This window comes from Cibotium barometz, chromosome 59 (assembly GCF_041138505.1).
Source record: "Cibotium barometz isolate CiBa-2024 chromosome 59, ASM4113850v1, whole genome shotgun sequence".
Lineage (NCBI taxonomy): Eukaryota > Viridiplantae > Streptophyta > Polypodiopsida > Cyatheales > Cibotiaceae > Cibotium > Cibotium barometz.
In genome coordinates this window covers 8,057,307-8,077,261 of record NC_141104.1, presented here as the reverse complement: position 1 = coordinate 8,077,261, position 19,955 = coordinate 8,057,307, and the positions used below count along the sequence as shown (strand labels likewise).

The 19,955-nt window shown below is 42.9% G+C and overlaps 1 protein-coding gene across 23 annotated transcripts in view; it reads left to right on the top strand.

Annotated features, from left to right (window-relative positions):
• LOC147605447 (urea-proton symporter DUR3-like) overlaps nt 1–11,081 on the top strand; it is a 109,648-nt gene extending 98,567 nt beyond the window's left edge. For 22 of the 23 annotated variants that reach the window (XM_086793202.1, XM_086793216.1, XM_086793212.1 and 19 more), the window contains 4 exons: nt 9,698–9,868; nt 9,966–10,111; nt 10,198–10,360; nt 10,641–11,081. In XM_086793202.1, the coding sequence (XP_086649328.1) occupies nt 9,698–9,868; nt 9,966–10,111; nt 10,198–10,360; nt 10,641–10,802 (642 nt within the window). In that variant the 3' untranslated portion in view covers nt 10,803–11,081. Of the gene's footprint in view, nt 1–9,697; nt 9,869–9,965; nt 10,112–10,197; nt 10,361–10,611 lie in introns of all 23 variants that reach the window. The other variant, XM_086793199.1, reaches the window with a different exon arrangement.
• The last annotated feature ends 8,874 nt before the right edge of the window (nt 11,082–19,955 follow it).

The following is a 19,955-nucleotide window of genomic DNA, read 5'->3' as shown; positions in this document are numbered from 1 at the left end:
TCAAGGGGTCACATCAATGGAATTATCTCAATTTGCTTCATCCCTCTTGCACTCTTCCCCATGTTCTAGTTTAGTGTGATACCATGCTAGATTTCTAACAGAGGGAGCATGTGGGTATGCTGGCTGGGTGAGGCTAGCCACATGGAGAAGAGAATGGTGAGAACTTGGTGAGGGTGGCACAAGGGCGTGGGTAGGCCTTGTGTAGGCAAGATATCCACCGTATGCGAGTGAAATTGGGATTTATAAATTGAGGGAATATGAGAAATTGAAGAGCTAGTGGAATACTTGTAAGAAATTTCAACAATTGGGTGTGCAATTAGGTGAAATTGACCAAGAAGTCAAATTTGGAAATGGTTACACATAGTCACAAGAAATGTTTCATCTATTTCATTGTTTCGTCTTTAAGCCTTTTTTAAGGAAATTGAGATGGAGAAGAAAAGAAGTGAAAGAGAAGAAGAAGAGGAGAAGAGTATGGGTTTTTTATATATCAAATTTGGAAAAATCTCAAATTTGGGTGAAATAGCATTTTGTTGGGTGTGTTTTGTTTCATTTTGCATCCGTTTCATTGTTTCATGTTTCGTGGGGGACAAGACGGGTTTTCATCAAATTTGGGCGAAAATTGAAATATCTTTTGTTGGGTGTATTTTGTCTCATTTTGCGTCTATTTCATTGTTTCGTGTTTCGTAGGGGACAAAACAGGTTTTCATGTAACCATGCTGGGTGTCCGCGGTGCATGAGCATGCCACACATCCTTGATCAGGTGCCACGTGGCCTTGACTCGTTGAGCCATGCCATCAATTTGTTACACACTCCCCCCCCACCCCCCCCAAAAGGAAAAATCCTAGTATTCATACCTCATTAGAGGGTTGTATCTATAGTAATGCAAATGCTTTTTTTTTCCTACTAATGGAAGGATCTCTTTTTCCCTTGGAAAAAATTAGACATTTTAACCAGCCTAGATGGAAGCACAAGGTGTACCTTTTTCATTCCCCGGGAAAGAGATCCTTCTATTAGTTACCAAGCAAAACAGCCGTGCTAGCTAAGTTCAAACTCAGCTCCATGGAGGGGAGCAATAATCAAGAAATCTGAAAAAGGGGGAAGGGTGCTCTTCTCCCGTGCTCTAGGAGGAGAAGGCTGTCTCATACAATTGGTGCCGCGGGGGGGTGGGGGGGGGGGGTGGGGGGTGCGGTGACAACCGCACGGTGGTGTATAATTCACCACCCCTATCAGTGAGAAAAGGACCGTGACACCAAATCTGCAAGAAGGCCTTGCGGCGCTTTTGCATGCCATCGGAGCCACCCTAAAGCTTCCCCCAATGTCCGCGAAGGGTGCCCTCAATGACCTCCCATATTGTTGCAAATCTCCCATCTCTAGCAAGAACCAGGAGTCCAACGATCAGAAGTGAGAGTTAGAATTGGAACTGTGGGGATATGGCGATAGGAGCCCTGCAAGGCAAAGCCCTCCCCATCCTCCTCATATGCCATGGCAGCAATGAAAATAGTAGAATATGTACCACTGCCCTCGTAAAAAAGCTGCGGACCGGACTGGAAGAGCCAAGCAACTGCCCCCCAAGTCACATGCATGGCTCGGCCACTCAATTTGCCCATAAGTTGGGCTACAGAACCCCAAATCTGTTGTGCAGTGCGGCATCCCCATAAACAATGTTGTACAGTCTCAGAATCTGCCGCACACCTAGGATAGGAAGGTGCTACACCGAAAACCGATCTCCACTGATTGGTGGGGAGACCACCATGTAAGAATAACCAAAAGAAATGAGAGATCTGGCTCCTTCTGTATAAGTGCCAAAGTCTATGCCAATATCTGCGTTGTATCACTGGAGAAATATCATAGCTCTCCCAATGAGGCCTGAGAGTAGGGATCCTATGCATTTGTCGAGTGAGGAGAAGCCTGGCATTCCGGACTGTGAAACTGAAAAAAGGAAGGCTTTTCAAAGGATCGAAGGCATCAATCCACTCTCACTCTCCTGGATCCCATGGAAGATATCTGATAGGACTGCCACCATATAACCACAAACACCAAGAGCCATGAGTCACTATCTAAGGAGAAGGGTCAGTGAACCAATGCTTCCCCGAACGACCAACAATCCTTACTGGACTAAGCCTAGTATCTGGGATGATCTCCTCCATACTACATCTCCTCAATCTCCCTCCAGGCATGATAGAGTAAATGATGCAATCTGTAGCCTCCTGGCCCGGGAGAGCAATGACCTGCAGAGGTATGCCTATCCTCGAAAAAACTCCAAGACAACTCAGATGATAGTCTCCGTGAAAGGTCCCAGAAAGCCACTCATGCGGAATAGTTGCATCAATCTGATCAATACGAATGCGAGAGCCCCTAAGATGCTGAATGGATGCAGCTCTCCGATCCTCCGGAAGACTCTTAAAGAATCATCCATGGTATGAGGGAGCTCACCGAGAAGCTCAAAATGGTTGTTGTGATGTGTGCATGAGCGATGCACGTGTGAGGTGCATGCGCATGGATTGGTTCCCACCCAAACTTCCATGTTCAAATCGGACTCAGTGGTTCCGCTGCTGTGAGCGAGTCGGCTCAAAATGGACTAGTTGTCTAAGATGGTAGACATGCGCACACATGATTGGTTGATGGACACTCCAATGTATCATTAAGGGGGAGTGTTGAAAGGTAGCAATTGTGGTTGTGCAATGCTACATTGATATGGGTGATGGATGATGGGTAAGTTGTGGAACACCTCGATTAAGAGGGGATGTTGAGAGATGTAATCGTGGTGTTGTGTGTATGTGGGAAAGCACCCTGGAGGTGCAAGATATTGTGGCAAGATAAGAATGCCACATGTAATATTGCATGGTATGTGAGAGTTGACCAAAAGAGTGGAAAAGGAGTTGCCACATGGATGATGATGTGTAAAGTGGGATAAGGCTAGAGAGCCTATATCATTGTATGGTTCATTGAGATATGCAAGTGAATAGAGCTATTGTTGAGTGTGCAATCTCTCTCTCTCTCTCTCTCTCTCTCATGGAGTTTTTAGTGTGGTTTAATCCACCTTAATCTTATGCTTAATCTATGTCCTTCACCATGATCAATCCCATTTCTAGATTGTCAACAATAATCAATGAATGTAACATAATAGGTCTACAACTTGCAAGTAGTCCTTTGCCATGTGTCTTGGTTTTTGCCACAATAATAGCACTCTGATTTCTTTGCGAAGCTACCCTGGCACGAGTGTCTGAGGCGCCATCCAAACCTGACTAAAGAAAATTGTGGATCAATCTCCGCAATTGGCCAATGCACGCACGAGAGAAGCACCAACAAGAGGCAATAAACCAAGCTGAGGCAAGCAATACCTGATTAGCCACCAAAGCTCTGGAAGCTAAATCTAATCTCCTGGAGCTCCAATGGAGGAGCTTCTTCCGGATACTCATAAGTACCGGAGCAAACTGCTCTACAGGAGAAATATCAATCCCAATTTAGCATCCCAAATATCTAGCAGTGCATCCTCTGTTGATCCAAGTAAAACCAAGCTCTGCACCCTAAGCAACTCTCGGTAAAACACTAACCCAAAAACCAACAGATTTGTGACAGTTAATGAGTGCCCCTGTTGCCAAACAGAACTCCTCTAGTGCTACCCGGAAGGAACATAAGCATATATGTGAAGCCTCCAAGAACATGGCTGTGTCATTAGCTAACTCAGAGTCAACCAATTCCTCTTGACTACGAAGAGGCAACCTCAATCCCGAAATACCAGCAGTGGAGTGGAGAAAGATGCTCATGGCCTCTGCAACTATGATATATAATAATGGGGCTAAAGGGCAGCCCTGCCATACTGAGCGAGAAATCTGAAACCGCTCGCTTCTATCACCGCAAGCGAGCACTCTACTGTGGGAATCATGATACATGCATGAAACTCCCTTGATCCATCTCTGAGAGAAGCCCATTTGGCTAAGAGTACCCTCAAGGAAGTCCCAATCCACTCTATCATAGGCCTTCTCAAAATCCAAGAGCAGAATGGCCAAGGGCTGATTGCTCGCTTTAGCCCATTCAATAGCCTCCCAAAACGAGAAAATGTTATCAAAGATGCTCCTATCGTGTAAGAATCCATTCTGAGTATCATGAATGACATCCTGCAAAATTGACTGCAATCTGATGCTCACTACCTTAGCAAGAATCTTATAGGCAGAGTCCCAAGTAAGGTGATAGGTCTCCACTGGCCAATCAATGTCTTATCCTTACTCTTAAGAATAAGATAAATAAGCCCCTCAGTGAGAGAAGAAGGCATAGAACCTATGTCCCACATCTCTTGCAGAGCCGATGTGATCTCAGTCCCAATCTCATTCTAAAAAGTAATGAAAACAACAGGGGAGAGGCCATCCTCCCCTGGACACTTACCACGAGGTAAGGGATGAAGAGCATGACTGAACTCCTGCATAGAGAAAGGGGCATCTAGAGTGGCACACATCTCCTCAGTGATCAAATGTGGCAATGCATTCCAAACCTTCCTCTGTGTCCTATGTCTCAAATCAGAGTGCGGCTCAGCACTAAGAAGCTGGCGATAGAAATTAGTGGCAATCTGTCTAACCATAAGAGGATCTGAGTGAAGAGGGCCATGTGAATCTTGCAACTGCCTGACACTGTCTTTGGCATGAGATGGGCCGTGAGTAGCAAAGAAATGTTTGTTACAACGGTACTCCGCACGCTGCTCAAGAGAGTGATGAAGTTTTGCCCTAACAATGCATAAAGAATCTGCAACCCATTGAGCATGAGGATGTTTCTCGTGCTCTTTTTTTAATGCAACCAATCTACATCTAATAGCCCTTTCTAAATCCAAGGCCTCTTGCCTCATAGATAGGGCACATGTGTGATAAAAGTCACTAATATCACAGAGAGAAGAGGCCAGGCTTTGAGAGGCCTGTAAGAAATCATGAGATCTCCAAATATCAAGCATACGTCGCGATAGCTATGAATCTGAAAACAAATGATCAGGGATGTGTACATGGGGTGCTGATCCATGGCAATTCGGATCTCTAATACATAAAACCATTGGGTAATGATCCAACTTAGAGGTGCTTGTAGCAATAAAAGTATGCCCACCTCTGTCAAGCACCCAATCATCCACATAAAATTTGTCTAACCGTGCATAGATACATCTTGCATCTCTTCTCCTGTTAGACCATGAATAAAGAAGAGTGGATGAACTCCTCAAAATGTCATCCTCATGCCAACAATCTCTGCCATGAATGGAGAGTATAAACCTCTCCCAAGACGCTCTTTCAAGAGGATGCACCAAGCCCTCATATCCACCTCTTTTATCCGTTGGCATCTCAACCATGTTAAAATCCCCACCAATAATCCAATGGTCGGCAAGAGGCATCAGTGTAGTGAGAGATTTCCAAAAGGCACTTGTAACCGGGCTATGGACACATAACGCAGTAATTCTTTCAATTAAATACCTGGACTTTATGACACACACACACAAACAGAATCCTCGCTCCCTCGCTCAACACCAGATTGGCCCTGAAGTCCGGCGTCCCATTCGGTATTTATTTATCCATTAATTCAAGGGAAAATTACAAGGGTATGGTATCTGTAGTTACAAGAGCAATTCACAGCCAAGAAACCCCTGTTCTAAGGAAATTTCGGCAGCATTTCGGTACATAAACCTTCCTTGAATAAAATTCCAAGTCCCTGGTCCTCTTCCTTGGCCTTCTACCACTCTAATAAGCCCAAAACAGTGAATTTCAGCTTGCTGTATTTTCTATACAGACCTGTTTTCAGCTTTGTACAACCACCACACTGTCCTGGTAGACCCTAGCAAGGTCCCTCTGCAATCTGGCATCAACTGGGCCTTGGAACAGCCCCTGAACAGTCCAAAAACAGCACTGATTTAGTGCTGAATTGGACAGCTGCGTGGTGAGGTAACTACCCTCGCCGGTTCCTGCTTTGGAGCAGCAGTTAGCTACTCTTGTTCCTGTCAAAGGAGGCTCTTGCCTCAGCCAAAAAGCATATTCCCCACACAGCTGTACATAATTCATGAGAGTAGCCCACTAGAGGGGCATTACCATAGCTGAATATAGGTTAAGAGAGGCTGTGGAGAGCAAGCTCAACCCTCAATACATAGAGAACAGAGAAGGGGAAGCTCCAATAGCTCTTGACCTGCAACAATCCACCTGCCCACCACAAAAATGAGCCCAGGGGGAAGATAACCAAGCGCTCAGCCTCCTGTACTTAGAAACTGGCCTAAAAGTTGCCACATGGCAATCATGCAGCTCATTTCTCGTTCCAGCCTTCCGGTCTAAAAATCTCCCAATCTGCTAACATTTTGACATCAGTCCTTTGGTGATTATTGATCCTTGCAACATTTCGGAGAGATTGACGCGAAGAGATTTCAAATCTGATCACTGTCCAAAAATAGCAGTTTTCCTAAAATTTAGGAGATATGCCCAAAGCATTCCTTCAGGTCATCTGATCAACATTCTCTTTCGTGACCACATTAGAAAACGTAATGTGGTCATGATACAGTGACTTTTCATTTCATGGACATTCACAAATGTGTATCTACATTTATGGCCAGGTACACTGTCTTGCACCATTCTCAGTGGCCAAGTACACTGTCCTGGTCCACTGTTCGTCAAGTCTTCAGTGCCCAATCTTCTGGGATTTCAAGGTCCCAAGGCTCAAGTAAACCATCAGTCGCACGAAGTCCCAATGGTCCACCTTCTCTGGTCATGCAATGTCGAAGCTTGATCCAAGAGATATCTGAGGGTAGAAATCAACAGCAACTAAAGAACAAAAAGAAAAAGAAAATATATGTATTTACTTAGGTAAATACAAGGAAAGCAACTGCAAAAGTTGACCACCTGGTGACAGCACTCCTCTCACCTCTATGGTTAGGAGCATAGAGGTTGAGAATACCAATGCGTGTAGTACCCTGCATAAGAAGGATCCACTGCGCTCTCACAGGCAAAATGACACCATGTCCAATGATGCAAGGCACGATCAAAGCTGAAACAGAGATACAGACACCACCCTCGGTACCAACAGCTGGTGACCAAAAGGTGTGTCCCGAGAGAAGCTTTCCTCATCTCCCACACTGGCTAGCATCCAGTTTATGCTCTTGCAAGTGAAATACATCCATAGGTCCACCTGTGACTACACAATGGAGCTTGGTTTTTACAATTTGTCTCCGCCGACGCAGAAAAAAACCCCCAAGACCCTGATTTTCTAAGAGACAATCCTCATAAGGATTGAGAGTAGGAACGACCAGATCTCGTGGTCAACGAAGGACTCCCTTTAGAGGCGGAAGTACGTCTTGCATAGATCAGGAAGGGAAAATCTGAGGATGTAAACCTTACCTCTCTCCCCCACTCCGGGAAAAAGCCAGGGCTAGTGTTCAGAACTCGAGAGGTACCATGACAATGCGAATGTGCAACATCATCCTCAAGGGTACTATCATCCTGTAACTGTAATGCAGCATCCTCCTATGAGGGATCCAGATCATGTGCCTGCAAGGCCTCATCCTCCAAAAAGGATCAACATCTTGTGAGGCAAGAGCTGCATAAGGGGTAGGGTGCTCTACAAGGGGTGTGGGTGAAGGGGTAGGTACGGGGGTCCGAGGGTGCCTGCCATCCCTAACCACAACCCAACGTTGTGTGGTCTGTTGTGGCAAAGGAGCAGCTGGAGTCTCGGCATCTGCAGAAGGCCTCTGATGGGCAGGACCACGCCGCCTCCTAGCATGGCCCCTTGATCTGGGACAATCTCTAGCAATGTGACCCTGTCTCAACGACAAATTCGACACTGGTCAGGTCTGCCTGCAATCTCCATCCTCTGGCGGAAATGAGATCCGTCAGGTCTCTGAAGCATAACATGATCATCAGTAATCTGGATCAGGAACAAGCACAAGGACCTGGGGTACACCATCAAGAGTTGTGGTGACGACCGCGGAAGGTGAGGCGGGAGAGCTTAGAAGGACTGGTACCTCTAGAACTTGGCCAAAGGATGCCCCTATGGAAGCTAAAAGCTTCCAATAGGACTGAGGAAGAGCAGGGAACCGTAGTGAGACCGGGGTAAGCCACCGATCCTCCGCCACTGGATCAAAGCCCTCCTGGTACTGAAAGAAGAAAATTTTCCTAGGACCAAGAGGGAAGGGGCTGCCAACGAAAACCTGAGAAGTAGCTTTTGAAGAATGAAAGTCCACCTGGAAGAAGCCTCGACCAAGCAAACGACTATCCTGGAAGTGCACAATCAGCTCCGAAGGGAGAGCTGCTATAGAAGACAGGCCTGCGAATGAGAGGGGTGGGAACCATAAACTCTTGCAACAAGGGTGGTCTGGACCTCAAGGTCAATGCTTGCTGAAGAGAGGTGAGCTCGTCTTGTGAAAAATTGATGATTCTCCCGGCCAGTGGGGGTGACGAAAGATTGGCTGCGGCAGAAGAAGCCATAAAGCCAATCAAAAAAATGGGCGGCCGACTTGAATCCAGATAAAATTGCTGCTGATAAAGAGGCGGGTGCAGAAGAGGGGGGCAAAGGCGGGAGCAGCTGGGGTAGCAAAGGCAGTGGGGCAGGCGGAGGCAGCAGAGGGGCAGGCGGGGACTGCAGATGGGCAGCAGAGGGGCAGGCGGGGGCAGCAGATGGGGAGGCGGGGGCAGCAGAAGAGGGATTTGGACTTGGAGTGCCCATTTCTTTACATCTTGGCTCATACAAAGCCTCCCAGAAAGCAAAGACATTATCACAATATACTTTTACCTTAATTGCATGAATGTCAATGCCATGTATCAAATCTGCAGAAAAATGCTACAAGCAAGGTAACCACAGCCTCCACAAATGACCATAATTCTATCTGCTCCTCTGGGGATGAGATGAATGAGTCCAGCAAAGATCCCAAATCTCCTCAGAGTTCCTTGTGGTGAAAAGAGGACCACCTGTTCAAGAAGAAATGTAGTTAGGGCATCATCCTTTGGACAGTCTACCTTTTGGCAAGGCATAGACAGCTCTTTCAATCTCCAATGAGGGAAAAATCGAGGACTACTTGGATCTTTGCCAGTCAGTCCCTACCCTTTCTACTTCTTGATTTTGAGAAGGCATATAACTGGGTGAATTGGGATTTATTGTAAGGCACTCGAGGCATTTTAAGGGGTGGAGCGGGGTGTTTCTGCCCTATACCACACAGCTCATGGTCAGGTGCTTATACATGTCTCTGGATAAGTACGACAGGTTTGCCCTGGTGCACCCTTTTTTTTACCTATGTATGGTGGAGGCCAAGAGCCACTTCTTGAAAGAATCTGATGTTGGTCTTACTAAGAATGAGTTTTGACCTCGCCTGTCTGTGACTGGGCAAATGTGGTGAGCAATGATGATGGGTGTCCAGTGTCCACGGATAGTCTGAATTCAAAAAGGGATGGACATGTACGACAATGCATTGGCTTTTGCCACTTGGAGGGGGGACGGTGTCTGGCAGACATTTGTAATCCCCCCTATGTCAGACTTGAATAACATTTTGTCGTTTCTCTCTCATGGGCTCACTGAAACATGATGATACTGTACAATTTTTATTAGAAGCGAGGCAAAATCATAACGAATTTTAATCAAGACTAGGGTACTGTACATGTTTTCCTACAGCTTTAATGGTGCATGTTAGTATTTAAGGTTGGCTCAATTTAAAAGAAAAAATTGTTTGAGAGAACTTGACCCTTTTCATTATGTCCAGGTGAAGATTGATGTAAACTTCCTGTTTTTAGTCGGTGGACTTCTGATCTCTTCAAGTGTTCCTCCCCTCTCTTTCATGCTTGTTTGGCCAGCTGTTCCAAAAGGTGCTGCCATAGCAGGAGCACTAGGAGGTCAGGTCTGTGCCATCATAGCATGGATTGTTCATGCTAAGGTATGAATTCTTGAATCATGGGATCATGTTGCGGATAACTAGTAACTGATGCTGGGAATGCTTTTCTAAGGCAAGGTGACAATTTCAAAGGATACAGGTTGTCTATCACGAACTCTCCATTTCAGACTCGCTGCAACAACTTGGGCCAACAATGGATGGTACCATAGTATCAGTGTTAATCTCTTTAATTGTCTGTATTGTTTGGACAATCATCTCACCAGACACAACAGGGAGCTATAACAGGTTTGTGAAGTACCTTGTTTGCCATTTCCGTGATAGTGTTGTCATCTATATCATTTGAATCTGGTATTCTTGGCTCGTGTGATCAGGTTTCAGGAGATCAAGTTGATGGATGAAGTAGATATCAAATCTGCAGAGAGTCTTGAATTGGATGAGTCTTTCCGGTTCACAAGCTTTGTGGCGATAGCTCTAAGTGTGCTGTTGGTGGTTGTATGGCCTCTCCATACCTTGCCTGCAGGTGTCTTCTCAGAGGTAACAAAAGATAATTCTGCACTAGTTCTTATAAATGCACATCATTGCATGTTCAAATCAATGCACATCATTGCATGTTTAAAACAAAGCACCATCATTGCATATTTAATCCAAGGCACAGTTTTCTCTCCTTAGATCATCTGCCATGTGATTCTGGCTTCTGTTAATTCTACCATCCTGAAGGTCGCAAACTTTTAAGGGGTTTCTTTTGGTAATATCAATGGAGTATTGTGATTTTGTAATCTCTTTAGGTAACATTTTGGTTGGTACGTGTTGTCAGAGGTACTTCGCTATGTGGGTTGTGATCTTCATGATCTGGGCAATTATTGCCACCATCGTATGCACATTCCTTCCCTTGGTAGAATGCAGAGAGGCAATATTTAAGGTCATGAAATTGCTATTATTTTGTGAGAAATCTACCTCTGGTGATGCACATTCATGATGGACATGAGGACATCATGCAGCTGAGTTTTCATACAAGCCAAATTAGGTTTTGTGAAGGCATTGTAATGAATCTTTTGGAGCCTTGCCCTCATGTGTGGCTGCTGCAGTGTGGTCGTCACGGCTATAATGCGCGTACACACGCATACACACATGCACATGAACATTCATACAAACCCGTGGCTCAACCACGGGCCATGAACTCTTTCAGTTACTATAATTTTCATTTCCCTTCTCATACTAATTCAATTACTATAATTTTATGACCTTTAATGTTACAATCTTAACTCACTCTTGCTATGGTAACCTTGAGTCCCCAGTCATGCTCATTTTAAAGAAAAAGGAAAGTCATTAACATCCATCACTATAACATAGAATCCAAGTGCTAACATTATTCAGTCACAAAATGCTCAAACAGATATTTGATGAGTAATCTTCAATAGTTAAAGAATTCAAAGACATTATCACTTTACTTGATACATTTTTGCATTGCTTAAGATTTTTCTATAAAGACTTTGAGTAATAATTATTGGCTTATGAAAATCATTCACTTTTAATGATTAAATGCTTGACTCATCCAAGCTTTGATTAGAAATAGAGCTTTTTAATTTTACAAAGTACTTGCATGTTTGCAAACATAATATCCACCATCTTCAACCTAGAATTATCCTTCCACTACCTTGCACCTTGAGTTTCTCAAAGAAGTAAACCAAAGAATGCCAATCTCCACATGATTTCTGGTTGGTGCTTGCCTCGATGTCTTTGTCTCCACAATGGGAATTCCAAATACTCAAATCGAGTTACATCCATATGTGGCATGACATGTGGGTAAAAAACCCTAACCCTAGAACTTGATCGAGTTATATAAATAGCTGTTTTCTTCTTATTTTTCAAAGCGTATTCACTCCCCCTTCCACACTTAGGCTCATTTGGCCAGCACCTCATCCTCTTGAGCATGGAGTTGCATATGGGACGATGCCTCACCATTGCCAAATTTCTCTTTACTTTGTGAAGTTATACATAGAGGATTGTAGGTGGATTACAGACTTGAGAGTGGTGCTAGTAGGGTTTGGTTATAGAACCAGGCTGCACAGAGTTTCCAAAGTAGAGAAGTATGTGTGTGGCTCTTGAGTGCACGTGGATGACTACCAAAAGGGCTCACACGAGTAGAGACACGTTTATGGTGATTTCACATTTTGGACACAGATGGCCCGGGCACATGAGCCAATAGGCAACACGCAAGTAAGTGCCACGTCGAACACCACTTTTTGGCTACCCGTCGGCTTTGTGGGCACATGACGTCGCAGGTAGCACTTTTGCCGATGTCATGTGTCCACAAAGTCCGTCGGTAGTAGCTGGTGAGTTTGAGACATTTAAACAAAACATATATGCAACACATTTAAAATAAACTAATGACCTTTATAGAGTCAAATCCCTTGTACAGTGTGCATACCCGTAAGGCCTCGCCTATCGAAGCTACATTCAAACACAAACACAAACACAAACACAAACACAAGCAAATGACTCAAGCACAAATACAAATGTTTAGGTACAAACCATGCCACACACAAACATTCAAACACAAACATATTCAAGCAAACAACACAAACATTCAAACACAAACAACACATTGACATGCAAACACATAAGCACACTCAAGCAAACAACACGTGTATGGACTTTTCTTTTAGTAAACACTAACCTATTAAGAAATTGATTCCTTTTTTGGCACTTGCAAGTAAAGCTTGTTATATTAGAGCATATTTTAAGTCATTTTCCACTTCCACTTCCATTGTGCGAATAATGAAATCTCAAAACAATGTTCCTTGAACTCTCTCCCCCATCTCATTATGTCGTCATTCATAACACCTATGTCAGTAGGATAAGGATCATATGTATTGGATGGCTCTACCTCTCCTCTCATCTACACAAAGTTGTGCATTACACAACATGCTACAACACTTGGTGCAAATCCACATTCATTTCTCTCAAAATTTGCCACCTATCTTTCAAAATACCAAATGCATTCTCCACATTAACTCTACCCTTGCGAAGATGCCTATTAAATAAGACTATCGGGCAAAGTGTGGTCCATCTTTAGCCCTAAATGGTTTCACTACAAATACATTACCTTTGTATGTCGAGTCTACAACAGTATAAGGCCTTAGAATCTCTCCTTGAACTACAATTCTTGGGTCCACTTATCCTTGAGTTTTTATACAAACTTGAGGTAAAGTGATTCACACCTCCTGGTGCATTGCAAACAACACTCCAAAACAATTTCTTTGAGTCTACAATCTTTTGCAAGAGGATGCTAGGAAATCCGTCGTGACACAAATATTACATTGGATAAACATCTTCGTGCGGTAAACGATGCAAATGTATGTGTTCCATCTATGGCACCACACATGTTTGGGAGTGATGTTAGTTCTTTTAAATCTTCTATTATCTTGTGCAATTGATTCCCAATCGAAATACATATATCTTGTCGCGCAAACATTCTTTAATTGCAAAGAATGGACGCTATGGAAGAAGTGTACTTTTTATGAATGGTTGAACTACCAATCCCAAAGAGCTCTGCGTGTGCAAGTCTCCATAGCACACACGCTAGGGCTAGTTCACTAGAAAGAGGTTCTGTTACAAACATAATCGTTCTAGCAAATGGCAAGTATGGCTCTATGATCAACTTTAATGTGTGAAAGGACTCATAACTCGTGTGATAAAATGTAACATATCGGTGTTCGTTTTCTAATTGTGCTTCTTTCCACAAACCAAGATGCAAACCTTGCCAAAAACTTATTTGTATAGGGAAAGTCCACTGTATTACGTGCTTAACATCAGTACAGTAATACGGGAATTATTACCCTCTTAGCATACAACATTAATTGGAAAGGTGACTTATAATGCTAAATGAATACAAAAACGATTATACACATTGCGACGACATAGTTAATGCTCCATTAACACAAACTACAGAATTATCGCATGAAACACTGATTGATTGATTGCTTAATTGCTCTGAATACACATAGACATATAGCCTTTTAAAGAGTTACATAGTCGCGGGATTCAAACAGGCGCGACCTCCTGTTTACACCCCTTGAGATCCAATAATGACTATTCATGTAAGGTACGCACTGCGGCATTACACTTGCGGTCCAGATTCCTGAATTGCGGTGTGTAGTCTTGCAGTGTGTGGCCCACATAACACTTGTTGGCACACACGATGGACTGTGCGAACCCACAGAAAAAGAACTGCTGCAATCTGCAAAACAGCAACACTTCTACTGTGGTCGATCTGCACCACGTCGATGCCTTCTGGAATCTGCATTAGGAGTGTTGGCGCGACTTGATAATCCTTCATGCGTTTGCTGAACTTCCTGAAACAAGTCTTCATATTGCCTAGTAGATACTGGTCGAGCCTCCGGCCATTGCGATCTTGGCAACACTTGCTCTACCATTCCTTGAACACCAGCACATGCACTTGTTCCTTCGTTGGCTCCATCAAAACCGTGCACGTTTTTAGAGCTATAGGCAATTGTGCAAAAGGTACATGCCTATCATAGTGGCGTGACAAAAATTTGTTGGAAGCATTCCACCATGGAGGTTGAGGAGGCAAATGCAGGGCAAAGTTACGGGAGCACATCTCAAGCCAGAAGCAAAGATTATGGATAACCTCCTTCTGCCTGTTAAATGTTGTTGCAAGGCGCTTCTTCTTTTGCACCGCCTTATCACATTCACGAACTAACTTGGCCATATCTGCATCAAAAATATCCAGGGCCCTGTCTTCAGCAATCACTTGTTTACCCTTGTCACTCTGTGAAGTAGCAACATCAGGGACGGGAGTAGATGCAATTATCTCTGATACAAACCCAACTGTAGAAAGTGGTGAAACAGATATGTCTCAAGGCACTTTGAAGACTGGTGGGGTATCCTCATGGCTCATTGTCCTCTGAGCCTGGCTTGATTCAACATTCAGCGGCATTGGTGAAACAATATTGGGCAAGGCCATAGAAGTCTGTTTTCTCTCCCTTCACTGAGAATTGCCACCTGTGTGAGTGGTGCCACTAGAGACTACCACTGTGACTTCAACACTAATGGAGAAAGACCCTGAAAAATGGCACAAAGGACACATAGAAACCAAAAAATTGGGGGCTCCATCGAAAATAATATCTGCAAAATCTGCCCTATCTTAGAATTCATTGTGGCTCCCCTTGCAACCTGCGCACAAACGCGCTGGGCTTCAAAACGAATCCTCTCCTTTAAGACTCTGGCCCAAGACACCATGCCATATTCAACGGTCTTCAAAAAATTCATAACCTTGAGAGAAATAGTGTAAGTCTTGGCCTGCAAGCAAATAGCTTCTGAGAACCATCTGTAACAATCCCTAACTCTTGGATTGGTGCAGCCAGACAATTTGATTTCGCCACTAACTCTTGGCCCAAACTCAACCTCCATCTCCTGTACGGTGACCGTCTGAACAGCCTGAATGGCACCATTTGAAGGCAAGGAAAGGCATTCCTGAATGAGCTACACAGTTAACACTTTAACTGCTCCATTGATTTCCACCATGTCACTGCCTTGAAGCTGTTGCAACAATTGATATGCCAAAGGATGCACTGGCACTCGCAACCAATGAAGGTTTGCAAAAACCCTCAGATGCATGTCTTGCAGTGAGGCATCAATAATAGGTAGCTCGAGGTTCTAAATGGGAGTCAGCAGGCAGCAGAAATTGCACCAGAGCCATCATGCTTGCAGACAGAGAAGGGAGTGCGGAGAAGCAGAGAACTCGCAAAGCGCTCAAAGAAGCAAGAAGGTATGCAGATACAAAAGTGAAAATCCAAAAATGGAATTTGCCCCTTTGCATGCAACCACTCGCACATCGGACCACATCTGCATGCAAACTTTTCCTCAAACTTCGGGCAACAGCTAAGATTGTATCTTTTTTCTCATTACTTGTTAAAGAGATCATCATGAGAGAGACAACCACCTCCTTGGATACTGGAAAAGGGCTTTGAATGGGTGCCGTTGCATAATAATAATGCCGCAAAATCGGAACCCATTAACTGGAGAAGAGAGAACCTCATCCTGCAAGGCCTCCTCGTCAATCACCCATACAGATAGTCTCACCACAAGACGACAGGGAAGAAGGAGAGCATAAAGACTAGCAGTTCCCTAATAGAGCCAAAATAAATCCCCCCTAGCCTCCTATTAGGTTTGAGGGATGTTTGCACTTATGGTGAGGCCCACATACCATAGTATGAAATATCCTCTATGGGACGAGACCACCTTTCCAACAAGTTGGTGCTCAAAATCATCTCCAATGCCTTAACCACCTCAAGAAGAACCCCAACTTACATACCAAAGAAGGTTGGGGATGCCTTAATGAGCACAAACACTACCTATAAGGAGCTACATGGCTAACCAAAGACATGGATTCCCTACCTCCTCTAGAAGAAGCATTGGGTGGTTTATTGGCAAGCACCAAGCTACTAAAGAATCCTCACCCTTTACCTTCTATAGCCAAATGTCGATGGGCATGGGAGAATTTCTCAAAATCTAAGGAGAAAACTTCCCCTACATTCTACCCCTAAAGAGAAGGTTCACATCATCTCAAGGACCTCATCCATGCATTTTGCTAATGGACTACCCGCTCACATCTAGTCCATGGGTTGCCTTTTGTGATTAACCAGGGCTTGACCCTTCAATAGATGTTAGGCTACTTCCAACGGGTGCAATGGTTTCCATCCCACTACATCATCGACTTCAAAGATGCATTTCATTTCTATTCTCCCTATAAGATGTTCTCTCTCGTGGCCTTCCACTCTCTCAAACGGCTGCCACAAATTTGAGGCATTGTGGCACAGGATAACTATGGCATACCTATGACTCATAACATTGGTCAACATTTCTCCTAACATGTGGTCATGCGTTTTGGCAACTCTTCTTGTAACTGCACAAAGTGCTTCATGTAATTGAATTTGGGATGTGACTAGAATTATGAATTGTGTAATTTTAGGTTGCCTAAGTTAGTGAAGCTACTGTTAGGGTGGAGAGATGTGGACAGTCTAAGAAGATACATCATGAAGTTGGTGTGCAAGGTTGAGCGATATGTTTAAGATCCAATTTGCAAATGGTGATAAGACTTTGGTAGCCTTGGTGGTGGTAGGCAACTTGTCAAGTGAGCATGAAAAGTATATGAAATGTAGAAGTTCTTCAAGAATCAAGGTCTCCTTTTGCTATAGAAGTGGCTTAGACCCTTCATGGGCCACGCTTGCAGCACTAAGGTGTCCCCCATCCAGAGATGTACGTGGAGGGTTGTGGTGACAACGACATTAGTTGCATGTGCATGTGTTCGTGCAACCGTGATGTATAAGATGTGAAGAAAAAATAGATGCCCTTGGTGAAATATATATAGATGGCATGTATGGGCAATGGGAAAAAGGTGTGCCTGTGTGTGTACTTGTTATAGGTATATATTTTATCATATTTTTTGATGCATAATAATCATAGAAAAATATGCTTGATTTAATGTGTAGAAATTAGGTTAATAAATAGAATGTTCACAATGTTATTATATATGTGCGAATGTGCACAAGGTTATTTAATATATAAATTCAAGTGTCTTCTCTAATTATAACAAAGACAATGTATCAAGGACTTCTATGTGTAATAAATTCTAGTGTCACATACCATTAGAAATTATCCCAGATAAATCTAGAGATAAGTATATATCGGAATGCTTCTCACAACAGGATTAATCTCTTGTCCCATACCACAAGACTAATACATAGTGAAAAATTCATAAAGTATAGTTCAAGATGGAAGGGCCAGTTCCTTCAAGAACTTCTACTTTTGATGCATAAAAACTCTCCTTGAAATTTATAAAAAAGGTCTTAAATAAAATTTATTGTAAAAGTATTTAAATGAAATAAATATATTGCCTTAGGAGTTGGACATTGTCATCGTAGTAGAAGTCTTCTTCTTTGTCATAAACTTTAGTACTTTTTTTTGTAAAATAACTTGAGAAGTGGTAATTACAAAATTACAAAATAACAAACTTGTATGCTTATTGTTTGTTGGAAAGAAGGTTGTTGTTTGCTTATCGTTTGTTGGAAAGAAGGTTGTTGTGCCGCTTTAAGTCAATGAGAGTGTAATTTTTAAGCTGATGATGATAAGAAGTCTTTGATGCCGAAATAAACCAAGTAAATATATGCCAAAGATATGTTTTAGGCCATTGTGATCGTGTTGACGCAACTTGTGTGACACCCAAAAAAAATATCTTTTTCCATATTTAAGGAACTTGAAATTTCTAGGGTTTAGATAGTCTATACAGTCGGCAATTTTCTAACACAAGCCACAGATGGTGTATGTGCTCTCGTCTCAACTTGTCTCAACTTTGAGTTCATGCAAAAATCCTTGTATGCTCCACACATATGTTTCTAAAATGTAAATCTTTCTCAACTTGAGACCTTCAAGATCGCTAAGAACTTCCTTAGGAAATCCTTGTAGGGCTATGCATATCACTTCCGACTACTGGTGGATTCAAAATATTTGAGCCCTCATCTTGCTCTTTGACGCTGTCCTTGTGTGGCTCAAGGATGTTGCTTTTACGAGTGCTTTGCTCTTCTTATATTCTCTTTCTTATAGTGTAGAATCAACTTTATTCTCATCTTTGTCTTCTTCTTCAAAGTAGCAATCCTCCTCATCTGACTCCTCTTCCGACTTAATGCTGGCACATCTTTTTGCTACCTTTTTTTTGTTATAGACAAGATTCATTCGAGAGTGTTTTGCAGCTCTTCTATCTTGATAATATTTAAATATGACTCATGGTTCCCCTTTTATATTGTAGATGCCATTGCCTTGCTTCATTCAAGAACTTTGAGAAAGTTTTTACTCTTTATCCAGCTTTCTAAGCTCATGCTTTGTGCTAGCTTTGTAGATGGTCTTGGTAATTATTGCATACACATCTAAGATTCCCAACATACAATATCTTTACTGATGCCCTTGCTCATAACATCTTCCACACCTATGGTATTGGTAGTCCTTCTTAGAGAGTGGCCCTTTTTCACCACAATACTGACACCTTTTCCCCATTATTTTTGAAAATTGATGGTCGTGCAAGCTAAAACATCATTTTGCACGGTTGCTTAATGTAAATAATATTGCACACTACTCCTCCCTATTGTTTTCTAATGCAAAGAATATTGCACACTACTCCTCCCTCCTAGTTGAGGTATAGGAGCCTTGTACAATGCCAAAATTGAGGTCGGGTGTGGTACCAACCTATTCATGAGGAGTTGGCACAGAGTGTCATTCATCTACTCCTTTATTTTCATTTATTCTTTGACATGGTAGGTAGGATCCTATACCATCTCTACACTTGTTGGTGTGCTGAGTGTGTTGGGATGCCTTCTTTAGTCTTAAACACTTGCTAGTATAGCTACTCAGACTACGGAGGTGGTGATTGAGTCTTGTGAGTTTAAGTAGGTCATTGTCCTCTATTGGGGTGAGCTTATTGAACCTTTTTTTTTTGGTGAAATAGGATGACAAGATAAACAAGCAACTACGTGTTTGGTTGCACACTCATATTGGGGGCTATTATTGTGTGTTTTGTTTTTGCGGGTTGACACCATTTTTGAGGGTGAGGTTGAAAGTTTTTTGATTTGGAGACCAAGATGATAAAGTTCCCTAATTAGTACTATGTGTGACCTGGTTTGGCAAGCAGGCATGCCAAAAGTGTTGGCAGCAGTTCACACACACAGACAGGTTAGCACACAGAGGTGGAATGTGGCTAGACATATAGACAAGGGTAGTAACAAACTGAATGAAACACATAAGAAGGGGATTTCATTTCAAAAAACACACATAGGGCAAAAGAAAAAGCATTGTAGTCATTCCCAACTCTCTAGTTAACATCCCTCTTTACTATCATACAAGGAAGCTTTTATAGTTGAAAGAAGGTGGTGATTGGTGTTCTTTAACAACCTAATATGATGTGTTGCATCATAACTGCCTATTTTTTGATGTCCCATGTTACATTCCATCATGTGTGTAACTTTTTATATTCTTGAATAGGCATCTTTTAGTGTTTTTTTAAAGTAGCAGTGGATATTGTTCATGGTTGTGGCTGTTGGTGCTTTCCTATGCTAAG